This window comes from Danio rerio, chromosome 17, assembly GCF_049306965.1.
Source record: "Danio rerio strain Tuebingen ecotype United States chromosome 17, GRCz12tu, whole genome shotgun sequence".
NCBI lineage: Eukaryota > Metazoa > Chordata > Actinopteri > Cypriniformes > Danionidae > Danio > Danio rerio.
The window spans coordinates 1,969,505-1,997,264 of record NC_133192.1 but is presented as its reverse complement, the minus strand read 5'-3'; the positions used below and the strand labels follow the sequence as shown (position 1 = coordinate 1,997,264).

At 37.2% G+C, this 27,760-nt stretch overlaps 2 protein-coding genes across 3 annotated transcripts in view; both read right to left on the bottom strand.

Annotated features, from left to right (window-relative positions):
• LOC137489735 (adhesion G-protein coupled receptor G1) overlaps positions 1-1,735 on the bottom strand; it is a 28,860-nt gene extending 27,125 nt beyond the window's left edge. Inside the window, exon 1 of the mRNA XM_073927977.1 lies at positions 1,630-1,735. The gene's annotated coding sequence lies outside the window, so the exon portion shown is untranslated. The remainder of the gene's footprint in view (positions 1-1,629) is intronic.
• On the bottom strand, positions 1,321-26,225 carry LOC141378482 (adhesion G-protein coupled receptor G6-like). Of its 2 annotated transcripts, XM_073927943.1 has the most exons (11): positions 21,374-26,225; positions 21,131-21,293; positions 18,969-19,103; positions 18,734-18,847; positions 18,613-18,649; positions 18,428-18,528; positions 15,051-15,172; positions 9,018-9,283; positions 5,472-5,562; positions 2,768-3,051; positions 1,321-2,427 (listed from the first exon to the last, which is right to left on the bottom strand). In XM_073927943.1, the coding sequence occupies exons 1-11, from the start codon at positions 24,775-24,777 to the stop codon at positions 2,321-2,323; spliced, it is 4,824 nt and encodes a 1,607-aa protein (XP_073784044.1). In that variant the 5' UTR covers positions 24,778-26,225; the 3' UTR covers positions 1,321-2,320. The 2 variants fall into 2 exon arrangements, with proteins under 2 accessions (XP_073784044.1, XP_073784045.1); XM_073927944.1 differs by lacking the exons at positions 18,428-18,528; positions 18,613-18,649; positions 18,734-18,847; ... (1 more) ...; positions 21,131-21,293; positions 21,374-26,225 and adding an exon at positions 15,297-15,396.
• Between the last annotated feature and the right edge of the window lie 1,535 nt (positions 26,226-27,760).

Below are 27,760 nucleotides of genomic sequence, written 5' to 3'. Positions count from 1 at the left end.
TTATTTTACAATATTCATTGACCAAGATATATACTTACATTTTCACACAGACACAATAAAATATGCACTTTCTTTACAATTAATAGCATTTCAATAAACATGACATCTTGTCATCTGAAGACTGCTGTTCACATATTTACACGTTTGATTAAACTGAATCAATAATCTTCAATAACTGAAGTTCATCATGATAAAGGAATTAGGTTTATCAATTAAACGCATTAAATAATGCAGAACTCATCAGCTGTTTTGTACAGATTTTATGTATTTTCACCTTCAAATTTGTTCCACATCCATCTTCGTGAATTTTGGTAAGCTGATGCATCAGATATTCATGCAAATTTCTGAACCCACATGCGTGTTAACATCAGTAACATCCTGAATTAGTTTTTTTTTTATTTATTATATATATATATATTTGAAGGATTGTAACACAATCAAACATTCAGCAAATTTAAAGGACACCCAGAAGTCCTCAAACAATAACTCACACACACTGCTGTTATCAAGTTCTCAACATGTTCTGACAAGGTTCTCTCAAGTAATGTTCTCCAAGTAACATCAATAAACAATAATGCTCTCTAAACATTGACACAAGAACATTTATAGATTGTTCATGTGACTCTATAGTTGGATTTACAGCTAACATTTTAAAAAACTAAATGTTTGTGTTGTTTTAGAGAACATGCAAATACCTAACGCTAACTCTCCCACTGAATCATCAACTGGAACGTTTCCTGAACATTTGCATAAAAAACAAGCAAATAAACAAATAAATACAAATTTAATTAACAAATAGCAACATGTATACACTGTAAAAAACAAAAAGTTGAGTTACCTTAAAATTTTAAAGCAAAGAAAGGCTGCAAAGAAATTTTTGAGTTTACTGAAGTTAACTAAACAGGCTTATTCAAAACATACGAACGCCAATGCACTGCATAACTGTCTACAAAGCATAATCTAATTAAATGCACTTTAAATCACTTTATTAAAATTTATTTTATCACTCCACATTTCTGTATTTTTGTGCCCACCATATATTTCACTACATTCCCTTCCAGTTTAACAAGCAAAATAACACTAAATAGTCCATCAAATAAAGCCAACTTCACAGAACAGCATAACAGGATAATATTTCAGGAGCATAACATTATATTTTACTTTAGATTTACATGATTTTTAGGTTAATTTCAATAATAAATCTATTTATGAATCAGGCGATGGCAGCTGCTGCTGATGGGAGGACACCTCGTGCAATATGCCGCGGAGAGAGCCTGCGCAAAGGCAGAACGTAAACACTCCAGTGAAGAACTCAAAATGTAAAGTCTCCTCAACTTAAGTGTTTATTTTTTCAGTGAACAAACCAGTTTTAAACATTCAGTAAATCGTTTTTTAAAAGTAAACTCAACACTGAGATCACAACATGTCCACCCAACTTACAACTTTCACTTGAATTAACAATTTGTATGTTGAATTTTAAACAGTGCAACATTAAAGGCAACAGCAAACAGAAAAACAGCAAGTTTTTGCTTTTTGTCCAAAAAATAACACCGGCTTCTCCCAAAAGATAATAAGACAAAGTACAAGAGGCATTATTGTGATAAATAATATTTCTCAGTTTTCATTTACCTCCAAAGTCATTCATATCCTTTGCAGACTGTGATAGTTTATGGGAAAACCCAAAGTTCTACACTATTACAAGACGTCCAAGCTGTTCTGAAGCATCCTGATTACCCAGATTCATTGGGAAAAGCTGTTTTAATCAACTCAATACATGAAAAACAGAAGCTCTCAGCGGTTGGTTTGAGAACAGTCATGGCTAAGACAAAGGAGAGCTCAGTGAGGTCCAGTTGAAGCAAGGATTTCATTTCTTGGCCACAATGATGGAGCCTTCAAAAAAAGAAAGAAGCATTTAACCCTCAGAACACCATCTCCACTGTCAAACATAGTGGTCAAATTGAGCTGATGTTTTGAGGGGTGTTTTTCAGCTGGTGGACCAGGAAACCAAATCACAGTAAATGGCTCCATGAATAAATGAGAAGTAGATCAAAAATCTCAAGTCTGCAGAGAAACTTGGCCTTGGGCACCAGTGGACATTTCAGCATAACAACGACCCAAAACGCACAGCAAAAGCAGCAGGCAAAACAGTAACTTTTTGCAGTGGTCTAGCCAGAGTCCTGACTTAAACCCAATTGAGAATCTGTGGATGGAGCTAAAGATCCAGGTGATATGACACCTTTGACCACTGAACTATAAAATGTCCTGGATTGCATCCCACCATACCTTAAATTAGTCATGAAAACAGTCCAGCTATATCTTATTATGCCATAGTTTCACCAGAGGTGGAGTTGGACCATTCTGAGTCATCTGAGAAAGGACCAGCAACATTTTTGTGAATGTGATAATAATACAGGAAGAGGAAAAACCCTGGAAAAAAGAGGTGAAAATAATTACTTAGCATAATTTACCGTCACTGTAGAGATTCTGCTGCAATTACATTGTAACTTATAATTGAACTCACACTACATGTATTTATATTAACACTCTAAATAAGACTGTGAACGTGGAATAAGAATATGTGCTTTTACAAGTACTAATAAACAGCTGATATCATAATAACAGACAGATAATAAGCCACTAGTTAATAGTGAGAATTTTGTAAGTAAACTATTCCCAAATGTTTCATAAACAATAACAAACATGCATTCATTAATTTAAACAATTAGCCAAAAATCTGTGTGTGCAATAAAAGCACTTAGTTTCTCACCCTGACAGGAGTTGAGCACAGAGAAGATGTAATATGAGGGAATGAGCATCGGTCCATAACTGAAGAAGGCAACAGCCCACGTCAGACCAAACAGAAGAAACAAACTCAACACCATCATCAGCTGCTTTCTGAACGTCTGTCTCTTGCCTTCAGTCGCTCTTGTGTCTCTGGACTGGATAATCCTTGTGAGGATGATGATGAAGATGACTGTGGTGAAGGTGAAAACTAGGCTGTAGAAGCCGATGTTCACTATGTACTGAATGAAGGGATCTGTAATCCAGCACCTGCAGTTATTAAAGAAGACACAATGCTGTTTGAGCAATATCACACAAGTAGCTGTGCGATGTGCAGTGCCATATTATCCTACAATATTTTTAATTTTAAAGGTAAATTAAGGTTATACAGTGTGATGTTATTCTCGGTGCTACTTTTAAAAGAAGAAAAAAATATTCATGCAATTTCTGAAAGAGATCAAGCCTAAGCCAGGTAAGAAAAAGTAATGCAAAAGTAACAGTGAATTGCTTGCTGTAAACAGTAACAACAATGCTAGTTTACATTTTTGGAGAGTAACTCAATATTGTAATGCATTACCCTTTAAAAGTAACTTTCCCCAACACTGGTTTTCATGACTATTTGAGCTAGTGTCCAGTTGCTTCAACAGAAACTGTAGCTACGTTTCCATCCATCTATTTTTATATGCATTTTGGAGATTCACATAAAAAACGGCTGATGGAAACGCCATGCTGCACATACATTTTGAAAATGACTGAGTGGGATAAACTTTTTATTTAATGAGAAAATATGTGCATAAACTATGATGGAATCACTTTTACCAAACAAACACCAATATGCACATTAAAAAAGGTCATGTGATTTTGTGATAACCAAGCTAGCAAAATTCATGTGGCTCAAATCCGGCCCACATCAGACTTTACATTCCGCCCCATACTACATGGGATGATGGCACTTGGGCGGTCCGCTTCTGTTTGTCAGATCTGGGCCACAATTAAGCCAAAGCAACATCACATATCAGCCAGAATTCAAAGAAATGAACCAGAAATGACACAATTCTAGGGCACAATTTGCTTTTATTCTGGCCCAGATCTGGCCCACACCACACTTACATCTGGACCACATACTGAATGGAATGATGGCTCTAGGGTGGTCCACTCCTGTTTGCCAGATCTGGGCCACAATTAAGCCAAAGCAATATCACATATTAGGCAGAGTTCAACCAAAAAACCCAGAACTGACCCTATTCTGGGCCACAGTTTGCTTTTATTCTGGCCCAGATCTAGCCTATTACTTGTATAATTATATTATTTTATCACAGGTTGTGCCTCACCTTATTTTACATGCTGTAATGAACAAACTTTTCAAGCAAAGTTCTTAAAGGTTACAGCAGCTCAAAAGAACATTTAATTTAAGAGGTTCAGGGCTAAAAGCCCAACTAAAGCAAACACTTTTCTCCAAGATGGTGACTTTAGTCTATGTGCTCCACATATGTTTTAAGATAACTGGGCCACATTTGACATATTTTCTCTGGGCCACTTTAGGCTCACAGCCACATTAGCCAGAGCTTACTGTGCCAAATATTCACCAAAAGTGGCCCACATATATTTTAAGATAACTGGGCCACATTTTCCATATCTTCTCTGGGCCACAATAGGTTAACGGCTGCATTAGCCAGAGTTTACTGGCCCGAATATTTCCTAATGGTGGCCCACATATGTTTTAAGATAGCTGAGCCAAATTTGCACCTACACATGTGAGCCACTTTAGGTTTAGACCCACATTACCCTTAAATGACTATGCCTCATTTTTGCCAACTGCGGCCCACATGTGTCCTCCATCATTTAGGCCAAATTGATCATTTTCCACATGGGACACATCAGGCTCACATTCAGATTACATTTTGCCATAAGTGCCAAATCTTTACCTTAAATGGCCCATTTATGAATTTGAATCTTTTCCCCCCTTTGCCATTGTACAGGTGGACCACTTCAGGCTCACATTCATTTTGTATGGGCCAAAGGAAGATCTCCAGTGCCGCATAACTGCCTAAAGTGGCCCACATTCATATGCTATCTGGGTAGAGATCATGTGATGATAAATATGTGTGTAAATGGATAATCCAGCAGGCTGAGCACACTGTAAAACATCTGAACTGTTTTTTTGCTCATTCTAAAGTACCTTAACCATTTCAGTGTTACTGTGATTTTATATTATTAATGACCTCCAGAATCAAGAGCGTGTGCTCTGCGTCTGACACCTGTGTTCATTGCATGTTTGCAAATCATTTATTAGATGAAGAACAGATTGACACAGCTTCTCTTAATGCAGTAAATTCTGTTTTTACTGTTGATATTTGGCGCCAGTTAATCAGGAAATCACCATTTTGTTCGCTTTGACGCATTGGATAGAAACGCTGCTTTATTTGCTTGTTTTTTATGCGATATTCTAGTTTTGCACTTAAAGCTTATTTACATTTTTGGATGGAAACAAAGCTAATCACTGACAACTTTTATTTTTTATCTTTTGCAAATGCATGTGAGAAATGAAGAGGAAATAACTCAAGATCGCATGTGAGATTACAGTTGAGAGAGCGGCAAATGCTTCTACTTTGTTTCTGTTTTTATGTTATTGTAAAGCTTATTTATTCTGATGTTGTGGTCTGTAACTTTGGCATTAAAGGACTGCTTACATCTGAGCAATTTTTCCAGATGTTGAGTTCAGGGTCACTGCGTTATATCCTCCTGCAGAAAGAACAGCCACGACTATCGGCATCGAAAAGCCTGAATAAACAGAAAACACACACACAAAGATAAAATGAATCCATGATAAACTTTTCATTTGTGAAAATAAAATAAGCAGCACCAAATAAGCAGTGCCTCTCATTTCAATTCATTTTATACTAAAATAACTAAAACTGTGATTGAAATTAAACATGAACTGTTTCAAAAACTTTAAAATAAAAAACTTTAAAAAACTGAACTGTATATTATTGATTGTGTGGAATACAATTTATTGGGTTCTTGGAGATCAGGGGCCTCATGTATTAAGACTTGCATTGAATTCATAGTAAAACATTGCGCATACACAAAGCTGTAAATATGTGTACCCAGTAAAAAATTCAGATGAAACACTGTGTACGTAGAATCCCACGCATATTCTCTTTGTACATCCGACTTAACGTAAATCTGAATGCCTTTGCAAGAGCGCAAAACCCCTCCCTGCCTCCTCCCCCGTATATATATATATATATATATATATATATATATATATATATATATATATATATATATATATATATATATATATATATATGGTCATGACTCCACTTTGGCAAAACCAAATAAAACAAAGTAATGTCAAAACCAAGCAAGAAGAGAAACTTGACAGAATGTGAATTGGAGGTGCGCCTATCGCAGGTAGACTGGAGAAAAACTGTGTTATTTGCAAGTTTGTCATTGGAATGAGGTAGTTGATTGATTTCCGCCTGTTTGATTGACAGAGACAACAAAACTGAAGAGAGCGGCACACAGCCGTGTGAGTGGCGTAGCTCGTAAAGCGCATAACAACATGTTTGCACATTCATTCATGAATGTGGTTCAAATCCAGTGTCTGATTAACTCATTCTTCTTTCCTCAACTACATTTCAGATTTTGCCTACTTTTCATCACGAGAAAGACAAGTAGGAATTATTAATAAGTGTGTGTATTATGTTAAGCGCATTCGAGCATCACATATTATTTGCACATTCATGAATGAAAATGTTTCTGTTTCACGTAAGCAAATGCGTCTTCAGATGGTGCCTTTATAGCAATGTTTGTGCAGTCGATCGCTCCGATTACATTGGGAAAACCAGCGATTGCTGCAAGTTGCGCTTTAATGTTTGGCTGGTCAACTGCATGGTATGGACACCTTATATACCTGCTAGACATGCGGATGATCTCGTCCAATACAGCTGCCATTGCATGGCTCAAAGACACTTTGTAGTGTGCAATTTAACACAACTGCCTTTAGGAGTCGCCAATGGAAATAAACAACCCAGGCTCATTCTGGAAACGTAGCCCTGTGGACGTTTCTGGAGACTGCGAAATACTTCCCGGGAGGTTTGTGCAGGTTTTGTTTTTGCGAATCCGCGAGAGGCCGCTGTATGCGCTTTTTTGCATCTCGAACTTCTCATGAAAAAGCCGCCAGTGGCTGCTGTCGAGCGACTGTCTGTCCGAATGACTGAGCAATTGACTGGGAGGCCGGCCAATCGGGCAACCCGGCCACTCTCCTCCTCCTTCTTCCCTAAACCCGAGAGATGATTTCCGAATGCCGTGCAGAAAAAGAAAAGCCCTCGTCCAATTTTGACCGCGTTTTCGAGTTTCACTGCATTCCTGCCCCGTTATGAACTCGTTCGCTTTGTTTTTTGGTTTCTGTTTTTTGTCTTACAAGATATCTGGAACTTTCTTTCCTGGACTCGAACCCGGTCTCAAACACTGCCGGCTCCTCCTCCTCCTTCTCCGGGCCTAAGCTCCGCCGATGTAACACGAGGAGCTAACTGGACAAACTGATTGCAGCGGGAAAGCTCTCCACATGGAGGAGCGCAAAGAGGAGCGGCATCACACTGCCCCGCAGCGTCCGCTTGAAAAAACGAAATGCGGCCATACATACCTCTCTGCCTACGTTTTCAGAAGTTTATTCTCACGTTTATTTCATCGTTAGTTAATCCAAACATGAGCGTGAAACCTGGCGTTCGCAAAGTTTTTGTGCGTATGCAGCGTTTATACATGAAGCCCCTGGTCATGTAGGTTTTGGACAAGTAATATCTTATTTGCAGTTTATAATGCAGCTGGACTTCAGTGTAAACTGTCTGCAGAGTTGTTCATCCACAAAGTGCCTGATAAAGAAATATATTGTTAAAGAGTCGACTTAATAAATTGCTATATTTTTTAATCTTTTGTGTGCTACATTGATAATCTACATCAACACAATCAAAGCAACTCATTAGCATGATCCTTGCCTACCACTCTGCCAGATGACTAATCAGCTTATAGAAGGAAGAGGTGCTTACAAACTTTAAACACTGAATTAAAATCATTGCAAAATGATGCGAAAATGGGGGTGGCTCAGTGGCTCAGTGGTTAGCACTGTAGCCTTACAGCAGGAGGGTCACTGGTTTGAGACTCGGCTGGGTCAGTTGGTGTTTCAGTGTGGAGTTTGCAGGATAACCAGGGTCAGACATAGGAATAAACATGGCAGAAATGACAGACAGAGCTCAGACACACAAACACATGCACGCTTAACAGTATGTTTACAGCAGTAAATGGGAAGGGATGCCCAGCAAATGTGCAGAGATTCATCATGCTAGCTGGCATTCCTGTTGTGTTATTGAAGCATTCTCGTTTATAGCTGTGCAGCTGGGCTGATTCCAATGGTTATGGATGACATCGCTCAAAAAGTAGAGATCAAGACGCCATATAACTTTTAGTTCAAGTTTCTTTGCTAATTCTGTCTCATGGACATGGCTGTGTGTGTTAATACCAGGTAAATACTGAGACAGGGGGAATATGTGCCTGTCAGTCCATACCGGATGGCCAGGAAACATCGTGTTCATTTTAATAACCACTAATCCCTAATCCCAGCTACTGTCACGACACACTGACAACTGGACACAGAAGGGGTATATGTAAACAGGTATTTATTCAGAAAGTCATCAAATAAAGATAGGATTGAGTTTGTTTTGAACATGGAAGTTCGCTGATAGCATGGAGTTTGTCGCAGACACACAACACACTTAACTTAGCTGTTGGAGATGCTAAACACTGAATACTCTGGAACACAGAGACTGAGGAAACACAGAAGGAAATTGAGGAGCAGGAGAAACGCTGGGGATGGATCAGGACCGATAGAGGTAGAGTGAGCAGAGGTGCATTATATAGTGTGTGTGTGTGTGTGTGTATCTGTGTGGAGGTGGTGCTAATCAATAATCAGGGGAGTGAGAGCGAGTGCAGGTGGGTTCAGGTGAGTCTGATGGATTCAACGACATCACTGGGGATTATTTTAACATCAGGAAATGTTAAAAAAAGAGACTTGTTGTGTTATATCTTTCCAATATGACTGTGGACACGCTATACCCACACACAGCTCTGTCCAAAGAGCTGACAAAAAATTTTGCATGAATGGTACCCTTTAAATGTCTTAACGGAGGTGGGAATTTGACTGTGGTTTTTGGTTTTGTAAATGTTTCATCACTCACCCCAGCCCAACACGGTGATCTTCCTCATGTAGTTTGTGATGGTGACGTTCTGTCGGATGAGCCATAAGTACATATGAAGAGCTTGAATGAAGAACCAGGTGAATGAGGTCAGCATGGAGTAATGCATCAGCAGAGCTATGAAGACACAAGCATTCTTGTCTCCTGAGTTTGCCACGCTCTCATTCGACAGGAAAGACACATTCAAGAGAAACAGAGCACCAAACATGTTGATCAGGATCTTCGTGGCCTGATTGGATTTGGCTTTCCTGTTGAAAGAGAAAGAATCTTTACTTAAAGGGGATCATGAACCAGTTTTTTTGTACTCTTCTCTGAGGTCCACGTATAGTGTAATCAAGATATCTACATCAAGAAACATAATGTAGTAAGTAAATAAAAACTATGACAGTATCCCATATAAATAAGAAGTTGTCTATTTCAGCCCTGTGTTTGAGCCTCAACAATGCAAAAATGATTATTTATTTGATATTTTTATCTAAAAAACAGTGATTACAATTTTCATACACATCATAAACATACTTATACACAGGTCATACACATCTCCTCCACTCAGCTTTTGAAATGTTATCATTATGACGTATAGGTTTAAAATTCCCAGAGCCCGAAGAAATGCTTTTGAAAAAGTCATTAATTGCAATTGCGTTTGTAAAATCAAATCATGGTCTGATGTGAATTGGGTGGATGTTGAGAATGATCTGTAGGTAATTTGTATGGGGCTAAGATAGTTTTTAAAGGGCCATGACACCCCCCACTTTCGGTTAAAATCTACTTCAGAATTTTTTCAAAAGATGCATGATTAATGGGCGGAGCTCCGCGAGCATCGGGCAGGAGTGGGCGTGGCCAGCAGGGGAGAAGGGGAGCGAACAACTGTTGATGTTAGTTAGCTCACAAAATGAGACACAAACCGTGAGGAGACACATGAGTTTATAGTTTATAAAGTTAAAATGCAAATATATGAACAGTAATTTAATGTCCGGCTACATTTGTTATTCGTAATTTCATATACACATAACCACAATTTATATCATTATAAAGATAATGGTGTTCATGTAAACACTATAAATGAGGATTCTCCCTCAATCCCCGTATCCAGCAGACTCAGTGCAGCAGGTCTCCTGACCTGTCTATTTTAACCATTAACCCTGCTGGTAATCTGGAGGATTTAGGCAAACACAGCAGCACGGCGATGTGTCTGAATGTGAACGAAGCTTTGCTGTATGATCGGCCCTGACAAGATCGCGGGGGAAAATATGCAACAAACCCCGTGGATCATTCAAACAAACGCATACGAGCCTTCATGAACGGCTAAATACTGTGCCGTGGTTTCCGTTTCTCTCAGCTCGGGCTTGACACTGGCAGGTCTGGCAGGTCTCATGAATAATTAAGCAGCCAGCTCTTCTCATAGGATAAGAAAACTCCGCTATGAATAATAATGAGAAACCGACGCGTCATCATTGCACTTGCAGTACTGCGCTACGTCGCCGATTTTGATCCCGCCCCAAAAATCATTTTAAACCCGGAAGCTGAAATCAGCTGACAAAAGCTCAAAATTATCCAGTTTCCTCCACAATTAGAGCTAACAGCTGCTAACATTGTCTTAACTGATGCTCAACACACACAAATCTGTTAATATAAAAAAAAAGTTCTCCAGGGTGTCCTGAACCTTTAAATGTATGTGGTTGTCTTGTTGTGTTACTAATATGTAACTGTTGTATGATTGTATTTGTGTCACCAGTGATAAAGACACATTTCCTTTCTGTGCCAAGAAGAACTGACGATAAATTTTAAACAAACAAACAAACATCAGAAGAGAAAGGTCTAGCTGCAGACTGGTCGCAGATGCAACCTGAGCTGTTTGCAATGCTTTTAATGTGCACACCTAACCCCACCCCTCACAGTGACATCACAATTAATGTTGAGTGTATTGTGTCTGAAATTGCATGTCTGAGAAATTACATGTTTCAGCTTGCATATGCAAGTCTGGATACACTGTTTGAATGGGCATGGCCAAATGTAGACTCAAAAGTAAAACGCCCACTGCTGTGTAGTGATAGGTTGTTCTTGAATGATTCGGTAATTATGAACAAATCCTTATTCTGACGGCTGAGAACAATCATAATTTGGCCATGGAATTCCTGCAGGAGTTGAAGCTTGGGGGACTCCTGTGGGAGTCAGAACTGGGGGAGTGCAGGTCTCTGCAGAAAGAAATGGATAGCAGATGACTGAACGCTAGAAGAAAGAAAAATAGCAGAGAAACTTGACACTGAAGGAAGAAAATTAGCAGAGGAACTTGTAAATGAGGGGGCGGGGGGAAAAGTATGAGCATAAGAAGGTAGACAAGGTAGGGATGGAAAATATTCTGGAAATGGAAGGTAGTGGGATCAATCAACTCTGTATCAAAGTAAAAGAAGGGCTGATAAGTGAGGCTGATAAGTGACGGTAGGGAAATAGAAAGAGGGGTGGAGGATGTTGACGCCAGAAAGAAGAAAACGGGAGAGTTTTTCTGGTGCCCGGGAGGGGGTAGTGATTGACTCCTGTGGGAGTCGAATCTTGGGGTAACTCCTGCGAGGGTAAGAGCTGCGGGGAGTCTGGGAGAGGGAGGGGGTGGAGAAGACTCCTGTGGAAGGTGGCTGTGGCGAGACTCCTGTGGAAGTCGAAACTTGTTTTAGTCACTCCTGTAGGAGTTAAAGCTAGGGATTGAGGGCCTATTTGAAAATAGAAAGAATAGCGGAGTAACTTGACCGTAGAAGGAAAATAGTGTAGCAGAAGAATTGAGCGCTGAAAAGAAAAGAATAGGTAAAACTCAACACTGAAGGGGGGGGGAGGTATGCAAGAGCGGAATAACTCGATGACGGAAAGAAAGGGGCAATTTAATGTCGGAACGCCAAAAGGAAGAAGGAAGGGGGGTATAGTTGGGGAGGGGTTGATGGGGCGGTGGGGGGGGGGGGGGGGGGTATGGGGTGACTCCTGCGGGAGTCGAAGCTCGGAGCAACCCCTGCATGGGTCAGAGCTATGGGGGGCGTGGTCTTGGCAAATAATAGAAATACATCACCTTATTATCTTTTAGAAAAGGACTTTGTCATTTCCAGTAAAAAAACAAAAACTTTTGGTCAGAATTTGCCAAAGGTAATAATTTCTGGATTTTTATATTATTATTATATTATTATATATATGGGATAGCTGAATAATAAGAGTTGGAAATGATATACCGTCAGCCCTAAACACCATTGTTTCCTCCTGCTCATGTAAAAGTGTGTAATTATCATGCAAATGAATGTAAAATTCCAGTGAAAAACCGGTTCATTGGAACAAAGCTCAGACTGTTACATTGCACACAGGATTATGAACATGCACGCTAAAGGCTGAGCTTGACTGACCACAAGGTTTGCATCATTTCACCCCCTCATTTTAAGTAGATCTAAGCCTTTTCTTACTATGAATGTGGAACTCTTATTTTGAAAATGAATGAAACACCCATACACCCAGAGCGCTTCACCATGATGAGGGGAGGGAGAGGAGGCGTCTCTCCACACCACCACCAGTGTGCAGCTCCACTTGGATGATGTGACGGCAGCCACAGGACAACGGCGCCAGTGCACTTACCACACACCAGCTGTAGGGGGAGTGGAGAGACAGTGATAGAGCCAATTCAGTGGATGGGGATGATTGGGAGGCCAGGATGGGTAAGAGCCTATGAAGGGAATTTGGCCAGGACACCAGCTACACCCCTACTCTCTACCAGAAGTGCAATGGGATATTTAACGACCACAGAGAGTCAGGACCTCGGTTTAACGTCTCATCTGAAAAATGGCGCTCACTGACAGTATAATGTCCCCCTCACTTTACAGGGCATTAGGACAAACTGCAGGTTAAGTGCCCCCTGCTGGCCTTACTAACACCACTTCCTAAACAAAATTTATACATTTATTCAGCTCTCTCTTAGGAGGCATGAGGTCTGTTTAAATGTTTTTTTATTATTATTATTATTATTCTGAAATTAACCCTGGGCTGCATGTTGGCACAGTGGGTAACATGTTCGCCTGACAGCAAGAAGGTCGCTGGTTCGAGCCTCGGCTGGGTCAGTTGGTGTTTTTGTGTGGAGTTTGCATGTTCTCCCCATGTTCGTGTGCGTTTCTTCCGGGTGCTCCGGTTTCCCCCACAGTCCAAAGACATGCGGGACAGGTGAATTAGGTAGGCTAAATTGTCTGTAGTGTATGTGTGTGAATTAGTGTCTATGGATGTTTCACAGAGATGGGTTGCAGCTGGAAGGGCATCCGCTACGTAAAACATGTGCTGGGTAAGTTGGCGGTTCATTCCACTGTGGCGACCCGACATTAATAAAGGGACTAAGCCGAAAAGAAAATGAATGAATGAATGAAATTAACCTTGTATGTTTGTAGTGAGGCAACAAACACGTTGACTGCCAAGAGTTCAATGCACATTTATGTATCATGTCATATCACTTAGCTCATTTCTTTTGAGTGAAAGAACACCAATTATTTTCAGAAACTCATTTCTTTAAAGATTAAGTTTAAAGTATCATTGTAAAAACATCTTTATAGGCCCCTTTTGTTTAGTATATATATAATTTAGTCTATATTTCAGCCACAATACATTTTCATCTTGGAGTTATAAGGTTCTCTGTACGTTCTGAATGATTTTGAGATATTGAGCTTCAAAGTTTTTGCATTCTATAGCAAACAGTATGTGTGTAACATTTGTTTTTTGTAAATAAAAAGTATAAAAATGTAAACAACTTGTTTAAAAAAAAAACTCCCATAATGTAAATAAGTTGTATTTTAATAAGAATGTGTCAAGAACTCAATTTTGACAAAAATGTCAGATACAACCTTATAATTCCAAGTTGACAACATATCAGGAGCAAACTTTCATTTCATTTCATTCACTCACTCTTTCTCGCTAAAATAACACTCTCCATTACTTTAGTTGATAATATTGTCATTTACCAAGGCATATTAACAAAGCAGGGCTCATTATTATTCATGATCAACCCAGATATGTTCAGAACCAAGATTTTAATACTTGGAAAAATTCTCTATTTCTAAATTAACATATAATAGTATTTCTGGACAATTGTTGCCTTTTTCCTAAGCCACATACTCAACCATATGACAAAAGTCTTGTCATCAATCCCAGTTGTAAGAGCAGCAAATAATATCCTGACTTCTAGTTTATTATTTGTAGGTGTCAGAAAGGTGTCAGGATTTCTCTGATGAATCCTCTGTTGAACTGCATCCCAATCATCACAAATACTACAGTATCTCGACTGGAACCCACATGGACCACGATTCTCATAGAAACCGGTCAAGTTTGGTGAAGGAGAAATCATGGTTTAGGGTTACATTTAGTATGGGGGTATTTCATTACAAACCACAGGAGAGGGACAATTCTCCAGCAGGATAGCGCTCCTTCTCATACTTCAGCCTCCACATCAAAGATCCTGAAAGCAGAGAAGGTCAAGCTGCTCCAAGATTGGCCAGCCCATTCACCAGACATGAACATTATTGAGCATGTCTGGGGTACATCAGGCTTTCTTTGCCATTCCAGATGACTTTATTAATCAGTGATTTGAGTCATGTCAGAGATGTATGGATGCAGTCCTCCAAGCTCATGATGGAGTCAGACACAATATTCATTCTGTCTCCACTGCAGCAGGACTTTATATTCTATACTGGACATTATTTCTGTTCAGTGATGAGACTTTAAGCAGAGTCAGACCTTACTGTCCTCATCAAATCAGTCAACATTAAGACATGATCAGATTTAATTGAGCTCAAATAAGCAAAATCTAGAGGCCTTCGCCTTTCATATAAGACACTTCTGATACTAAATCATCTAGAACTAGAAGTCCAGTTATTATTTGGTGATTCTAAAACTTGGGTACGCCACAAGACTATTGTCAGGTAGTGCATATCAGAGAACAATTTTGGTTTCATATTCACTCTATGACACCTATAAAACATCGACTATAAGTAGTGGTGTAATATACTCTACCGCAGCAGAAAATGGATGAACAAAGCGATGGCCAGAAAAAACACAGAGATCCCACAGCCGATTGAAGAGATGAGGGTCAGTGACTCCAGATACGGCGCTACAGCGTTTGCATCTGGTACCGACTGAGAAATCAGAGAAAAGACACACAAAACAGATCTTCAGATGATAAAACTTTAGTGTTTTTCCCACATGAAAAATATGATGTGATTTAAATAGTGCAGTTTTTACTGTAGTGTGGTATTTTACTGTATATATGATAGCATTCACAACTCTTTGTTAATCAATTTTCCAGCATATTGTAGTATTGACTGAAGTGAACAGATAAACTGTAATTTATACTGTGTATACTTTAAAATTGACTAGCGTGTGGTGTATTGTTGTATAATATACTCCACAGTTTTGGGAAACAACAGTATTGGTCACTTGTTTATATCACTGTAATTGTTATGTTACCATAGCAACTATAGAATCACAAGTACTTTACTATAGTACAGTTGAAGTCAGAATTATTAGCCCCCCTGAATTATTAGACCCCCTGTTTAATTTTTCCTCAATTTCTGTTTAACGGAGAGCAGATTTTTTCAACACATTTCTAACAATAATATTTTGAATAGCTCATCTCTAATAACTGATTTCTTTTATCTTTGCCATGATGACAGTAAATAATATTAGACTAGATATTCTTCAAGACACTTTTATACAGCTTAAAGTGACATTTAAAGGCTTAACTGGGTTAATTAGGTTAACTAGGCAGGTTAGGGTAATTAGGCAAGTTATTGTATAAGGATGTTTCTTCTGTAGACTATTGCAAAAATATCTAGCTTAAAGGGGGCTAATAATTTTGTCCTTAAAATGGTTTTTAAAAAATTAATAACTGTTTTAATTCTAGCCAAAATAAAACAAATACGTCTTTCTCCAGAAGAAAAAAATATTATCAGACATACTGTAAAAAATTTCCTTGCCATGTTAAACATAATTTGGGAATCATTAAAAAATAACAATAAAATTCGAAAGGGGGCAAATAATTCTGACTTCAACTGTATATAGTGCTGCACAATATATCGTTTGAGCATCGATTTAGCAACGTACACATCTGCAATAGTCGTAGCATGTGCAAAGTCCAAACACTATGATGGTTAAATAGTTTGTCGTTGCAAAGTTTATCCATAATATAGGGAAAGTTTATCATCTACATGTTTTTAGACGCAGTAAGAAGGTCGCTGATTCGAGCCCCTGCTGGGTCAGCGGGCATTTCTGTGTGGAGTTTGCATGTTCTCTGTAGTGTATGTGTTTGAAAATTGTGTATAGATGTTTCCCAGGGATGGGTTGCAGCTGGAAGGGCATCCACTGCATAAAAAACATATGCTGGATAATTTGCCGGTTCATTCCGCTGTGGCGACCCCTGATTAATAAAGGGACTAAGCCGAAAAGAAAACAAATGAATGTTTTTAGACCTGTATGAATATTATTAAGCATTTCAACAAAGCTTAAAAGCACAAGAAATTCTAACGTTCGCAGCTTTAGATTACAAAGATTGTTTATATTTAATTAAATTAAATGTACAGTGAATATTATACAGGGATATTTTGCATTTAATTATGCAAGTTTTGTGTCTGAACACTATAAGACTAATCAGAAAATGAGAAAAGCAGTGTTTATTTCATTTGCATGCATCTTGGTTCTTTGTATTTATCTATGCTTGTTATTTGGGGTCTGTTCTTCGTACATCGCTTAAATGATCTAAGATGATTTCGCAGATGCTGGATCTTTTAATCTTGATAACTGATCTCTCTCTAATTTGGTTCTTCAAACAAGTTCGCGAATCAGATTAGAATGTCTGGATAAACTGATCTGAGATCGCTGCCTGTGTTGTGAAGGACAGATCTGTCGATACTCGAAATCATGATCAGCAATGCCATGATTGGCTGACGGCACAGCAGCGTAATGACATCATCTGATTAATATTCAATTATCCATGTGAGCAAAATTACATCAAATTAGGAGTAAACGGTTTGTTAAATATGACACGCAATAACTTTCCACATTTGTTGTGAGCTGCAAGCTTTACACTTGTGTGAAGAGTATTCATCATGTATTTCAATGCATATCAATGTATTTAGTTCTACATTTAGAAAAGATTTTCTTTATTATAGTAGCTGTTTTTTAATCACTTTATGGAATAACTGGATGTTTACAAAAGCATTTTGATTTTGTGAAAGGCATCTGCAAGTTTTGTGAAGCATCAAATCACTGGCATATTAACTGCCAAAACATGTTTACGACTGCATTAATGTATTATTTATTTTTTTTTTTTTTTGTATTATCTTATCATACACAATTTGTACTAAAGCGATCTAAAAAGTTCATATCAATAAGTTTTCTCTTGGCAGGTGGCAGTCTTTGTACTTTTATTTCGGGGGTGCAGATTGCATAATTTTTATTAATATATATATAACTTTATTTATTTTATTAATAACTATAACTTTATATATATAGTTAAAAAATATGTACCATTTTCCCAAGTGTATATAACTACTACTGTAAGAAAATATCAGAATTCGGTACATACTTTCTCTATTATCTTTGCTTGAACTGACCCGATCTAATCCTGTTTATATGAATTGAACCTGCTCCCGATCAGGTTTGACCTAGCAGAACTGTTGCTATGACAACAACTCTCGGATCAGCTTTGAAGAACGAAACGATCCTGGATCATGTCAAATCGTCAATATCCAAATCCAGCTAACTGAGTAATCCACGTACGAAGAACGGACCCTTGGTTAGTTTGTAGAATGTTATGCAGAATAATTAAACTGAAATTATCAATTTGTTCTTTTTAAAAAAAGCTATTCAAGTCATCTGGTGAAATTATATCGATCGCAAAATGTATTGCGGAAAAACTAAATATCGCATATTTTTTACAGTATCGTGCAGCCCTAATAATAATAATAATAACCTTTATTTAACCAGATAAGTCAATTGAGAACCAGTTCTCATTTACAATGACGACCTGGCCAAGAGGCAACATGAAAAGCAGATGCAGTACAAACCATAGGGACACAATACAATAACAATTTCATATGCAGATAATAGCATATAAAACCACCACCACCAACAACAACAACAACAAAACTAAAAACAAGCACAGTGATCTTGAACTATTGACTGAATAAAATTTGTAATAGTGTAGTGTTTACTATATAAACTATATAACAAACACTATATAGGTATACATCTATAGACATATAAATCTATTAATTTAATATGCATACATTAGTTAACATTATTTTGTCAGATTGTGTGCATAAGCATGTAGAAATGCACTAAGAGCTTCTGATTGAATGTGTTTTTAATAGAAACATGACTCTTCTTCTCACCATCAGCACTGCGAAGAAGGTCAGATGTGAACATGAGCACTTTATGGTGCTGTTGTTGATTTTGATCGTCTTGCAGCCAAAGCTTGTCCACTCAGGATCTCCTGCAAAGGCAAAAAGAGCAACCAATTTCAGTTTGATTGAGTTTGTTGATGTGAACTGATATGTAGAGCCATACATGTATTTACCGTTGCCATCCCAAGAACTACAGGACAAATCACCGGCCTGTAGAAACACATTTGAGTTCATTTTTGTTTTCAGTGTGTGATTATTTTTATAAATGGAGTTCTTCAACAAAGCCCTTATTACCGGATTGCTCTGTGTAAAGAGCATTTCAATATTGTTGGTGAGGTTGAAGATGTTGGCGCGCATTGTGATTCCATAGACTTCATTATTCAGAATGCTGTAATTTTTAGCTTGATTCTAGATCACAAATCAAGAGAACAGCAATGTGTGAATGTCATTGATCTAGAAACATTTGTTTTTTTTTTCATATAATATTATTTTTAGAAAAAATCTAAACAAACAAAGCAGCACTCGTTACCTTGTTCCCCATGTTCTTGAAGCGCAGAACTCCAACAAATGCACTTCCGTTGTTTTCCAGACGAGATTTATCAAAAGCCTCCTTGGAAATCTTTACAGTCCAGGAACAGTTCATGTCACTTTGACTCTCAACAACCTGTAAAGTGAAGATATGCCAGATTTCACAACTGAATGTTCTTTACATAAAATAGTAATAAGCTTACACATGCATGCAAATTAATAATGAAAACAAAGAATTTAAATGATTTTGAAAGAGAAGCAGACACAATGTAAAAAAATAAGTTTTCTATCCTAAATATTTAAGTTGAATCAAATTGAAAATTCAAACTATAGCAAATACAAAACAGGGCTCAACAATAAGGACTGCCCAGTGGCCCAGGGCCAGTGTGAGAGACACTTGGGACAGTAGACAGGATCATTACTGGCCCAATTGGGACAGTGCTGCCTTGTCACTAACATTTAATTTGTCTGCAACTATATGTCAATTGCATGCATTTTAAGTTTTTAAACAATACCTTCTCCATGATGTTGTAAACACCATATTGCTTTCTGTTTCCTTTTATCTGATTTTATGTTTTGAGCAATCCATTTTTTTTTCCGTAAGCTGGCAACAACCAGTACAGCGAAGAAACGGCAACATGGCGGCAGCATCAAATTATAAGGCTAAAAGAAAATGTCTGTTTTTAATGTCTTAAAAGCAGACATTTACGTCTGAACAACGCAACAAAAAAATTAAGTAATGTTTTGCAAAATTTGCCGTCAGTTTGACAAGTCACCCACCGTTTGTTCAACAATTTCGAACCGCAATAAAATATTTCCACATTTTCCATACTCCTCTTTTTGTTTGCATAACACTTTTATCAACAATGTTTTAAGTATTGAAATTCTAGATTCGCAGACTTTATTTTTGACACATTATTTAAAATATGCGGCTAAAACATAGCTATTAACTTCCTTTTTTTGGTGAGGCCAGTAAAAATTTTGGCAGGGCAAGTAAAAATCTGAACCACTTGCCCGATTGGACAAGTAGAAAAAATCCTTAGCGTTGAACCCTGCAAAAGCAACTGAGCAAAGTGCAGAGCAGTAAGCAAGATCGATTGTTTGGAAACAGTGTTAAAGGGATCCAAAATTTTTGTTCTGTTATTAATTGCTCACCCTCTTGTAATTCCAATCCCTGAGACCTTTGTTCTTATTCAGAGCACTAATTAAGACAATTTAGATTAAATCCCAGAGCTCCCTCATCTTCCATAGACAGCAAGTGTCATGATTAAAAGTCCAGAAAAGACACGGTCAAAACGTTCCATGTGACTACAACAGTAATCATATCTATTCATTCATTTTCTTTTGGACTTAGTTCTTTATTTTTCTGGGGTCGCCACAGTGGAATGAATTGCCAACTTATACAGGAGAAGGAGGGGAGCGACTGTTGTCAGTCGGCTCACAAATTGAGACACAAACCGTGAGGAGACACACGATTTTACAGTTTATAAAGGTAAAATGTAAAGAAATAAACAGTAACTTAATGTCCTGCTACATTTGTTATTCGTAATTTCATATACACATAACCACAATTTATATCATTATAAAGATAAGTGTGTTCATATAAACACTATAAATGAGGATTCTCCCTCAATCCCCGGGTCTGAATGCATTTGAGCGAACTTCTGATAAAAGACAACGTCCGCCATTCTCCAATTCTCGTACTGCTCTCCTGTGCAACAAACCCCATGGATCATGGAAACAAACACATACGAGCCTTAATGAACGGCTAAATACTGTGTGCCGTGGGTGCGTGTCTCACAGCTTGGCACTGGCAGGTCTGCCTTGCCTTCAGAAAGCACGCGCAGTCATGAATAATTAAGCAGCCGACTCTTCTCATAGGATAAGAAAACTCCGCTATGAATAATAATGAGAAACCAACGCGTCGTCTTTGCACTTTTTTTGATTCGCCCCAAAAATCAATTTAAACCCGGAAGCTGAAATTATCTGACAAAAGCTCAAAATTATCCAGTTTTCCCCACAATTAAAGCTGACAGCTGCTAACATTGTGCTACCTGATGCTCAACACACGCACATCTGTTAACATCTCAAAACAAAAGTACTTGAGGGCTTCTTGAACCTTTAAAGACAGAATTTTGGGGAGAACTAATCCTTTAATATTACCTTGGCTTGATTTGAAGAGTAGCATATGTCGATGTCTTTGGTCTCCATGTCTTTGGGTTGTACATGAAGAACGCCAACAGCTTCCCCAATGACAATCGGCACACTGCTTTCATTGCTCTTCTCCATCTCCTCCATCTTAGACTCCAGGCTGGACAGTGAGTGTCTGCAACATTTGATTAGATCATTTAGTAGTCTGTAAGTTCTGTTTATTATTGAAAATGGCTGGTAAACACACACACTTACGATGCTTCTGAGGGATCGATATATACTTCTGCTGCTGTTGAGGTCTCAGGTGGGTGGGTAGTGGTAGGTGCATTGATAGTGGTTGTATCTGGTGTTGAACTGGTAGCTGGATTGTGGGCTGTTATTTCTATTGTAAAACTTGTTAGATTGTGAGTTGATTTTGTTGTTAAACTTGTAGTTAGATTGTGTGTTGTATCTGCTGTCAAACTAATAGATTGATTGCTTGTTGTTTTATCTTGTGTTACATTAGAAGATGGCTTGTGGCTTGTTGTTTCTATTGTTAAACTTGTTGTTGTATTGTGTGTTGTTGTGTCTGTTGTTAAACTTGTTGTTGTATTGTGTGTTGTTGTTTCTGTTGTTAAACTCGTTGTATTGTGTGTTGTTGTTTCTGTTGTTAAACTTGTTGTTGGATTGTTTGTTGTTGTTTCTGTTGTTAAACTTGTTGGATTGTGTGTTGTTGTTTCTGTTGTTAAACCGGTAGTTAGATTTTGTGTTGTTGTTTCTGTTGTTAAACTTCTTCTTGAATTGTGTGTTGTTGTTTCTGTTGTTAAACTTGTTGTTGGATTGCGTGTTGTTGTTAAACTTGTTGTTGGATTGTGTGTTGTTGTGTCTGTTGTTAAACTTGTTGTTGGATTGTGTGTTGTTGTTTCTGTTGTTAAACTTGTTGTTGTATTGTGTGTTGTTGTTTCTGTTGTTAGACTTGTTGTATTGTGTGTTATTATCTCTGTTGTTAAATTTGTTGTTGGATTGTGAGTTGTTGTGTCTGTTGTTAAACTTGTTGGATTGTGTGTTATTATCTCTGTTGTTAAATTTGTTGTTGGATTGTGTGTTGTTGTTTCTGTTGTTAAACTTGTTGGATTGTGTGTTGTTGTTTCTGTTGTTAAACTTGTTGTTGGATTGCGTGTTGTTGTTAAACTTGTTGTTGGATTGTGTGTTGTATCTGCTGTCAAACTAATAGATTGATTGCTTGTTGTTTTATCTTGTGTTACATTAGAAGATGGCTTGTGGCTTGTTGTTTCTATTGTTAAACTTGTTGTTGTATTGTGTGTTGTTGTTTCTGTTGTTAAACTCGTTGTATTGTGTGTTGTTGTTTCTGTTGTTAAACTTGTTGTTGGATTGTTTGTTGTTGTTTCTGTTGTTAAACTTGTTGGATTGTGTGTTGTTGTTTCTGTTGTTAAACCGGTAGTTAGATTTTGTGTTGTTGTTTCTGTTGTTAAACTTCTTCTTGAATTGTGTGTTGTTGTTTCTGTTGTTAAACTTGTTGTTGGATTGCGTGTTGTTGTTAAACTTGTTGTTGGATTGTGTGTTGTTGTGTCTGTTGTTAAACTTGTTGTTGGATTGTGTGTTGTTGTTTCTGTTGTTAAACTTGTTGTTGTATTGTGTGTTGTTGTTTCTGTTGTTAAACTCGTTGTATTGTGTGTTGTTGTTTCTGTTGTTAAACTTGTTGTTGGATTGTTTGTTGTTGTTTCTGTTGTTAAACTTGTTGGATTGTGTGTTGTTGTTTCTGTTGTTAAACCGGTAGTTAGATTTTGTGTTGTTGTTTCTGTTGTTAAACTTCTTCTTGAATTGTGTGTTGTTGTTTCTGTTGTTAAACTTGTTGTTGGATTGCGTGTTGTTGTTAAACTTGTTGTTGGATTGTGTGTTGTTGTGTCTGTTGTTAAACTTGTTGTTGGATTGTGTGTTGTTGTTTCTGTTGTTAAACTTGTTGTTGTATTGTGTGTTGTTGTTTCTGTTGTTAGACTTGTTGTATTGTGTGTTATTATCTCTGTTGTTAAATTTGTTGTTGGATTGTGAGTTGTTGTGTCTGTTGTTAAACTTGTTGGATTGTGTGTTATTATCTCTGTTGTTAAATTTGTTGTTGGATTGTGTGTTGTTGTTTCTGTTGTTAAACTTGTTGGATTGTGTGTTGTTGTTTCTGTTGTTAAACTTGTTGTTGGATTGCGTGTTGTTGTTAAACTTGTTGTTGGATTGTGTGTTGTATCTGCTGTCAAACTAATAGATTGATTGCTTGTTGTTTTATCTTGTGTTACATTAGAAGATGGCTTGTGGCTTGTTGTTTCTATTGTTAAACTTGTTGTTGTATTGTGTGTTGTTGTTTCTGTTGTTAAACTCGTTGTATTGTGTGTTGTTGTTTCTGTTGTTAAACTTGTTGTTGGATTGTTTGTTGTTGTTTCTGTTGTTAAACTTGTTGGATTGTGTGTTGTTGTTTCTGTTGTTAAACCGGTAGTTAGATTTTGTGTTGTTGTTTCTGTTGTTAAACTTCTTCTTGAATTGTGTGTTGTTGTTTCTGTTGTTAAACTTGTTGTTGGATTGCGTGTTGTTGTTAAACTTGTTGTTGGATTGTGTGTTGTTGTGTCTGTTGTTAAACTTGTTGTTGGATTGTGTGTTGTTGTTTCTGTTGTTAAACTTGTTGTTGTATTGTGTGTTGTTGTTTCTGTTGTTAGACTTGTTGTATTGTGTGTTATTATCTCTGTTGTTAAATTTGTTGTTGGATTGTGAGTTGTTGTGTCTGTTGTTAAACTTGTTGGATTGTGTGTTATTATCTCTGTTGTTAAATTTGTTGTTGGATTGTGTGTTGTTGTTTCTGTTGTTAAACTTGTTGGATTGTGTGTTGTTGTTTCTGTTGTTAAACTTGTTGTTGGATTGCGTGTTGTTGTTAAACTTGTTGTTGGATTGTGTGTTGTTGTGTCTGTTGTTAAACTTGTTGTTGGATTGTGTGTTGTTGTTTCTGTTGTTAAACTTGTTGTTGTATTGTGTGTTGTTGTTTCTGTTGTTAAACTTGTTGTTGGATTGTGTGTTGTTGTTTCTGTTGTTAAACTTGTTGTTGGATTGTGTGTTGTTGTTTCTGTTGTTAAACTTGTTGTTGGATTGCGTGTTGTTGTTAAACTTGTTGTTGGATTGCGTGTTGTTGTTAAACTTGTTGTTGTATTGTGTGTTGTTGTTTCTGTTGTTAAACGTGTTGTTGGATTGTGTGTTGTTGTTTCTGTTGTTAAACTTGTTGTTGTATTGTGTGTTGTTGTTTCTGTTGTTAAACTTGTTGTATTGTGTGTTATTATCTCTGTTGTTAAATTTGTTGTTGTATTGTGTGTTGTTGTTTCTGTTGTTAAACTTGTTGTTGGATTGTGTGTTGTTGTTTCTGTTGTTAAACTTGTTGTTGGATTGTGTGTTGTTGTTTCTGTTAAACTTGTTGTTGGATTGCGTGTTGTTGTTAAACTTGTTGTTGGATTGTGTGTTGTTGTTTCTGTTGTTAAACTTGTTGTTGGATTGTGTGTTGTTGTTTCTGTTAAACTTGTTGTTGGATTGCGTGTTGTTGTTAAACTTGTTGTTGGATTGTGTGTTGTTGTTTCTGTTGTTAAACTTGTAGTTGTATTGTGTGTTGTTGTTTCTGTTGTTAAATTTGTCATTGGATTGTGTGTTGTTGTTTCTGTTGTTAAACTTGTTGTTGTATTGTGTGTTGTTGTTTCTGTTGTTAAACTTGTTGTATTGTGTGTTGTTGTTTCTGTTGTTAAACTTGTTGTATTATGTGTTATCTCTGTTGTTAAATTTGTTGTTGGATTGTGTGTTGTTGTTTCTGTTGTTAAACTTGTTGGATTGTGTGTTGTTGTTTCTGTTGTTAAACTTGTTGTTGGATTGTGTGTTGTTGTTTCTGTTGTTAAACTTGTTGTTGGATTGTGTGTTGTTGTTTCTGTTGTTAAACTTGTTGTTGGATTGTGTGTTGTTGTTTCTGTTGTTAAACTTGTTGTTGGATTGTGTGTTGTTGTGTCTGTTGGTAAACTTGTTGGATTGTGTGTTGTTGTTTCTGTTGTTAAACTTGTTGTTGGATTTTGTGTTGTTGTTAAACTTGTTGTTGGATTTTGTGTTGTTGTTTCTGTTGTTAAACTTGTTGTTGAATTGTGTGTTGTTGTTTCTGTTGTTAAACTTGTTGTTGGATTGTGTGTTGTTGTTTCTGTTGTTAAATTTGTTGTTGTATTGTGTGCTGTTGTTTCTGTTGTTAAACTTGTTGTATTGTGTGTTATTATCTCTGTTGTTAAATTTGTTGTTGGATTGTGAGTTGTTGTTTCTGTTGTTAAACTTGTTGTATTGTGTGTTATTGTTTCTGTTGTTAAATGTGTTGTTGGATTGTGAGTTGTTGTGTCTGTTGTTGAACTTGTAGCTGGGTTATGTGTTGTTGTTTCTGTTGTTAAACTTGTAGTTGTATTGTGTGTTATTGTTTCTGTTGTTAAATGTGTTGTTGGATTGTGTGTTGTTGTGTCCGTTGTTAAACTTGTAGTTGTATTGTGTGCTATATCTGTTGTTAAACATGTTGGATTGTGTGTTGTTATATGTAGTGTTAAACTTGTTGTTGTATTGTGTGTTGTTGTGTCTGTTGTTAAACTTGTTGGATTGTGTGTTGTATCTGTTGTTAAATTTGTAGTTAGATTGTGAGTTGTGTCTGATGTTAAACTTGTTGTCGGATTGTGTGTTGTTGTAACTGTTGTTGAACTGGAAGTTGGGTTAAAGGTTGTATTTTCTGATGTTGCATGGGCAGGAGGGTTGACTGTTTCTGGTGTTGTACTGTTATTTGAGCTAATAGTTGTTGTTTCTGGTGTTGTACTGTTAGTTGGGTTGATAGTTGTTGTTTCTGGTGTTGTACTGTTATTTGAGTTGATAGTTGTTGTTTCTGGTGTTGTACTGTTAGTTGGGTTGATAGTTGTTGTTTCTGGTGTTGTACTGTTATTTGAGTTGATAGTTGTTGTTTCTGGTGTTGTACTGTTATTTGAGTTGATAGTTGTTGTTTCTGGTGTTGTACTGTTATTTGAGCTGATTGTTGCTGTTGTATAGTTATTTGGGTTGATAGTTGTTGTTTCTGGTGTTGTACTGTTATTTGAGTTGATAGTTGTTGTTTCTGGTGTTGTACTATTATTTGAGCTGATAGTTGTTGTTGTACTGTTATTTGGGTTGATAGTTGTTGTTTCTGGTGTTGTCCTTATATTTGGGTTGATAGTTGTTGTTTCTGTTGTTGTACTGTTATTTGAGCTGATAGTTGTTGTTGTACTGTTATTTGGGTTGATAGTTGTTGTTTCGGGTGTTGTACTGTTACTTGAGCTGATAGTTGTTGTTGTACTGTTATTTGGGTTGATAGTTGTTGTTTCTGGTGTTGTCCTATTATTTGGGTTGATAGTTGTTGTTTCTGTTGTTGTACTGTTATTTGAGCTGATAGTTGTTGTTGTACTGTTATTTGGGTTGATAGTTGTTGTTTCTGGTGTTGTACTGTTATTTGAGTTGATAGTTGTTGTTTCTGGAGTTGTACTGTTATTTGAGCTGATAGTTGTTGTTGTACTGTTATTTGGGTTGATAGTTGTTGTTTCTGGTGTGGTACTGTTAGTTGGGTTGATAGTGTTTGTCTCTGGAGTTGTACTGTTAGTTGGGTTGATAGTTGTTGTTTCTGGTGTGGTACTGTTAGTTGGGTTGATAGTTGTTGTTTCTGGTGTGGTACTGTTATTTGAGTTGATAGTTGTTGTTTCTGGTGTTGCTCTGGTATTTGAGTTGATAGTTGTTGTTTCTGTTGTTTTACTGTTATTTGAGTTGATAGTTGTTGTTGTACTGTTATTTGGGTTGATAGTTGTTGTTTCTGGAGTTGTACTGTTATTTGAGCTGATAGTTGTTTTTGTACTGTTAGTTGGGTTGTCAGTTGTTGTTTCTGGTGTTGTACTGTTATTTGGGTTGAGAGTTGTTGTTTCTGGTGTTGTACTGTTATTTGAGTTGATAGTTGATGTTTCTGGTGTTGTACTGTTATTTGAGTTGATAGTTGTTGTTTCTGGTGTGGTACTGTTATTTGAGTTGATAGTTGTTGTTTCTGGTGTTGTACTGTTATTTGAGTTGATAGTTGTTGTTTCTGGTGTTGTACTGTTATTTGAGTTGATAGTTGATGTTTCTGGTGTTGTACTGTTATTTGAGTTGATAGTTGATGTTTCTGGTGTTGTACTGTTATTTGAGTTGATAGTTGTTGTTTCTGGTGTGGTACTGTTATTTGAGTTGATAGTTGTTGTTTCTGGTGTTGTACTGTTATTTGAGTTGATAGTTGTTGTTTCTGGTGTTGTACTGTTATTTGAGTTGATAGTTGATGTTTCTGGTGTTGTACTTGTATTTGAGTTGATAGTTGATGTTTCTGGTGTTGTACTGTTATTTGAGTTGATAGTTGTTGTTTCTGGTGTGGTACTGTTATTTGAGTTGATAGTTGTTGTTTTTGGTGTTGTACTGTTATTTGAGTTGATAGTTGTTGTTTCTGGTGTTGTACTGTTAGTTGGGTTGATAGTTGTTGTTTCTGGTGTTGTACTGTTAATTGAGCTCATAGTTGCTGTTGTATTGTTATTTGGGTTGATAGTTGTTGTTTCGGGTGTGGTACTG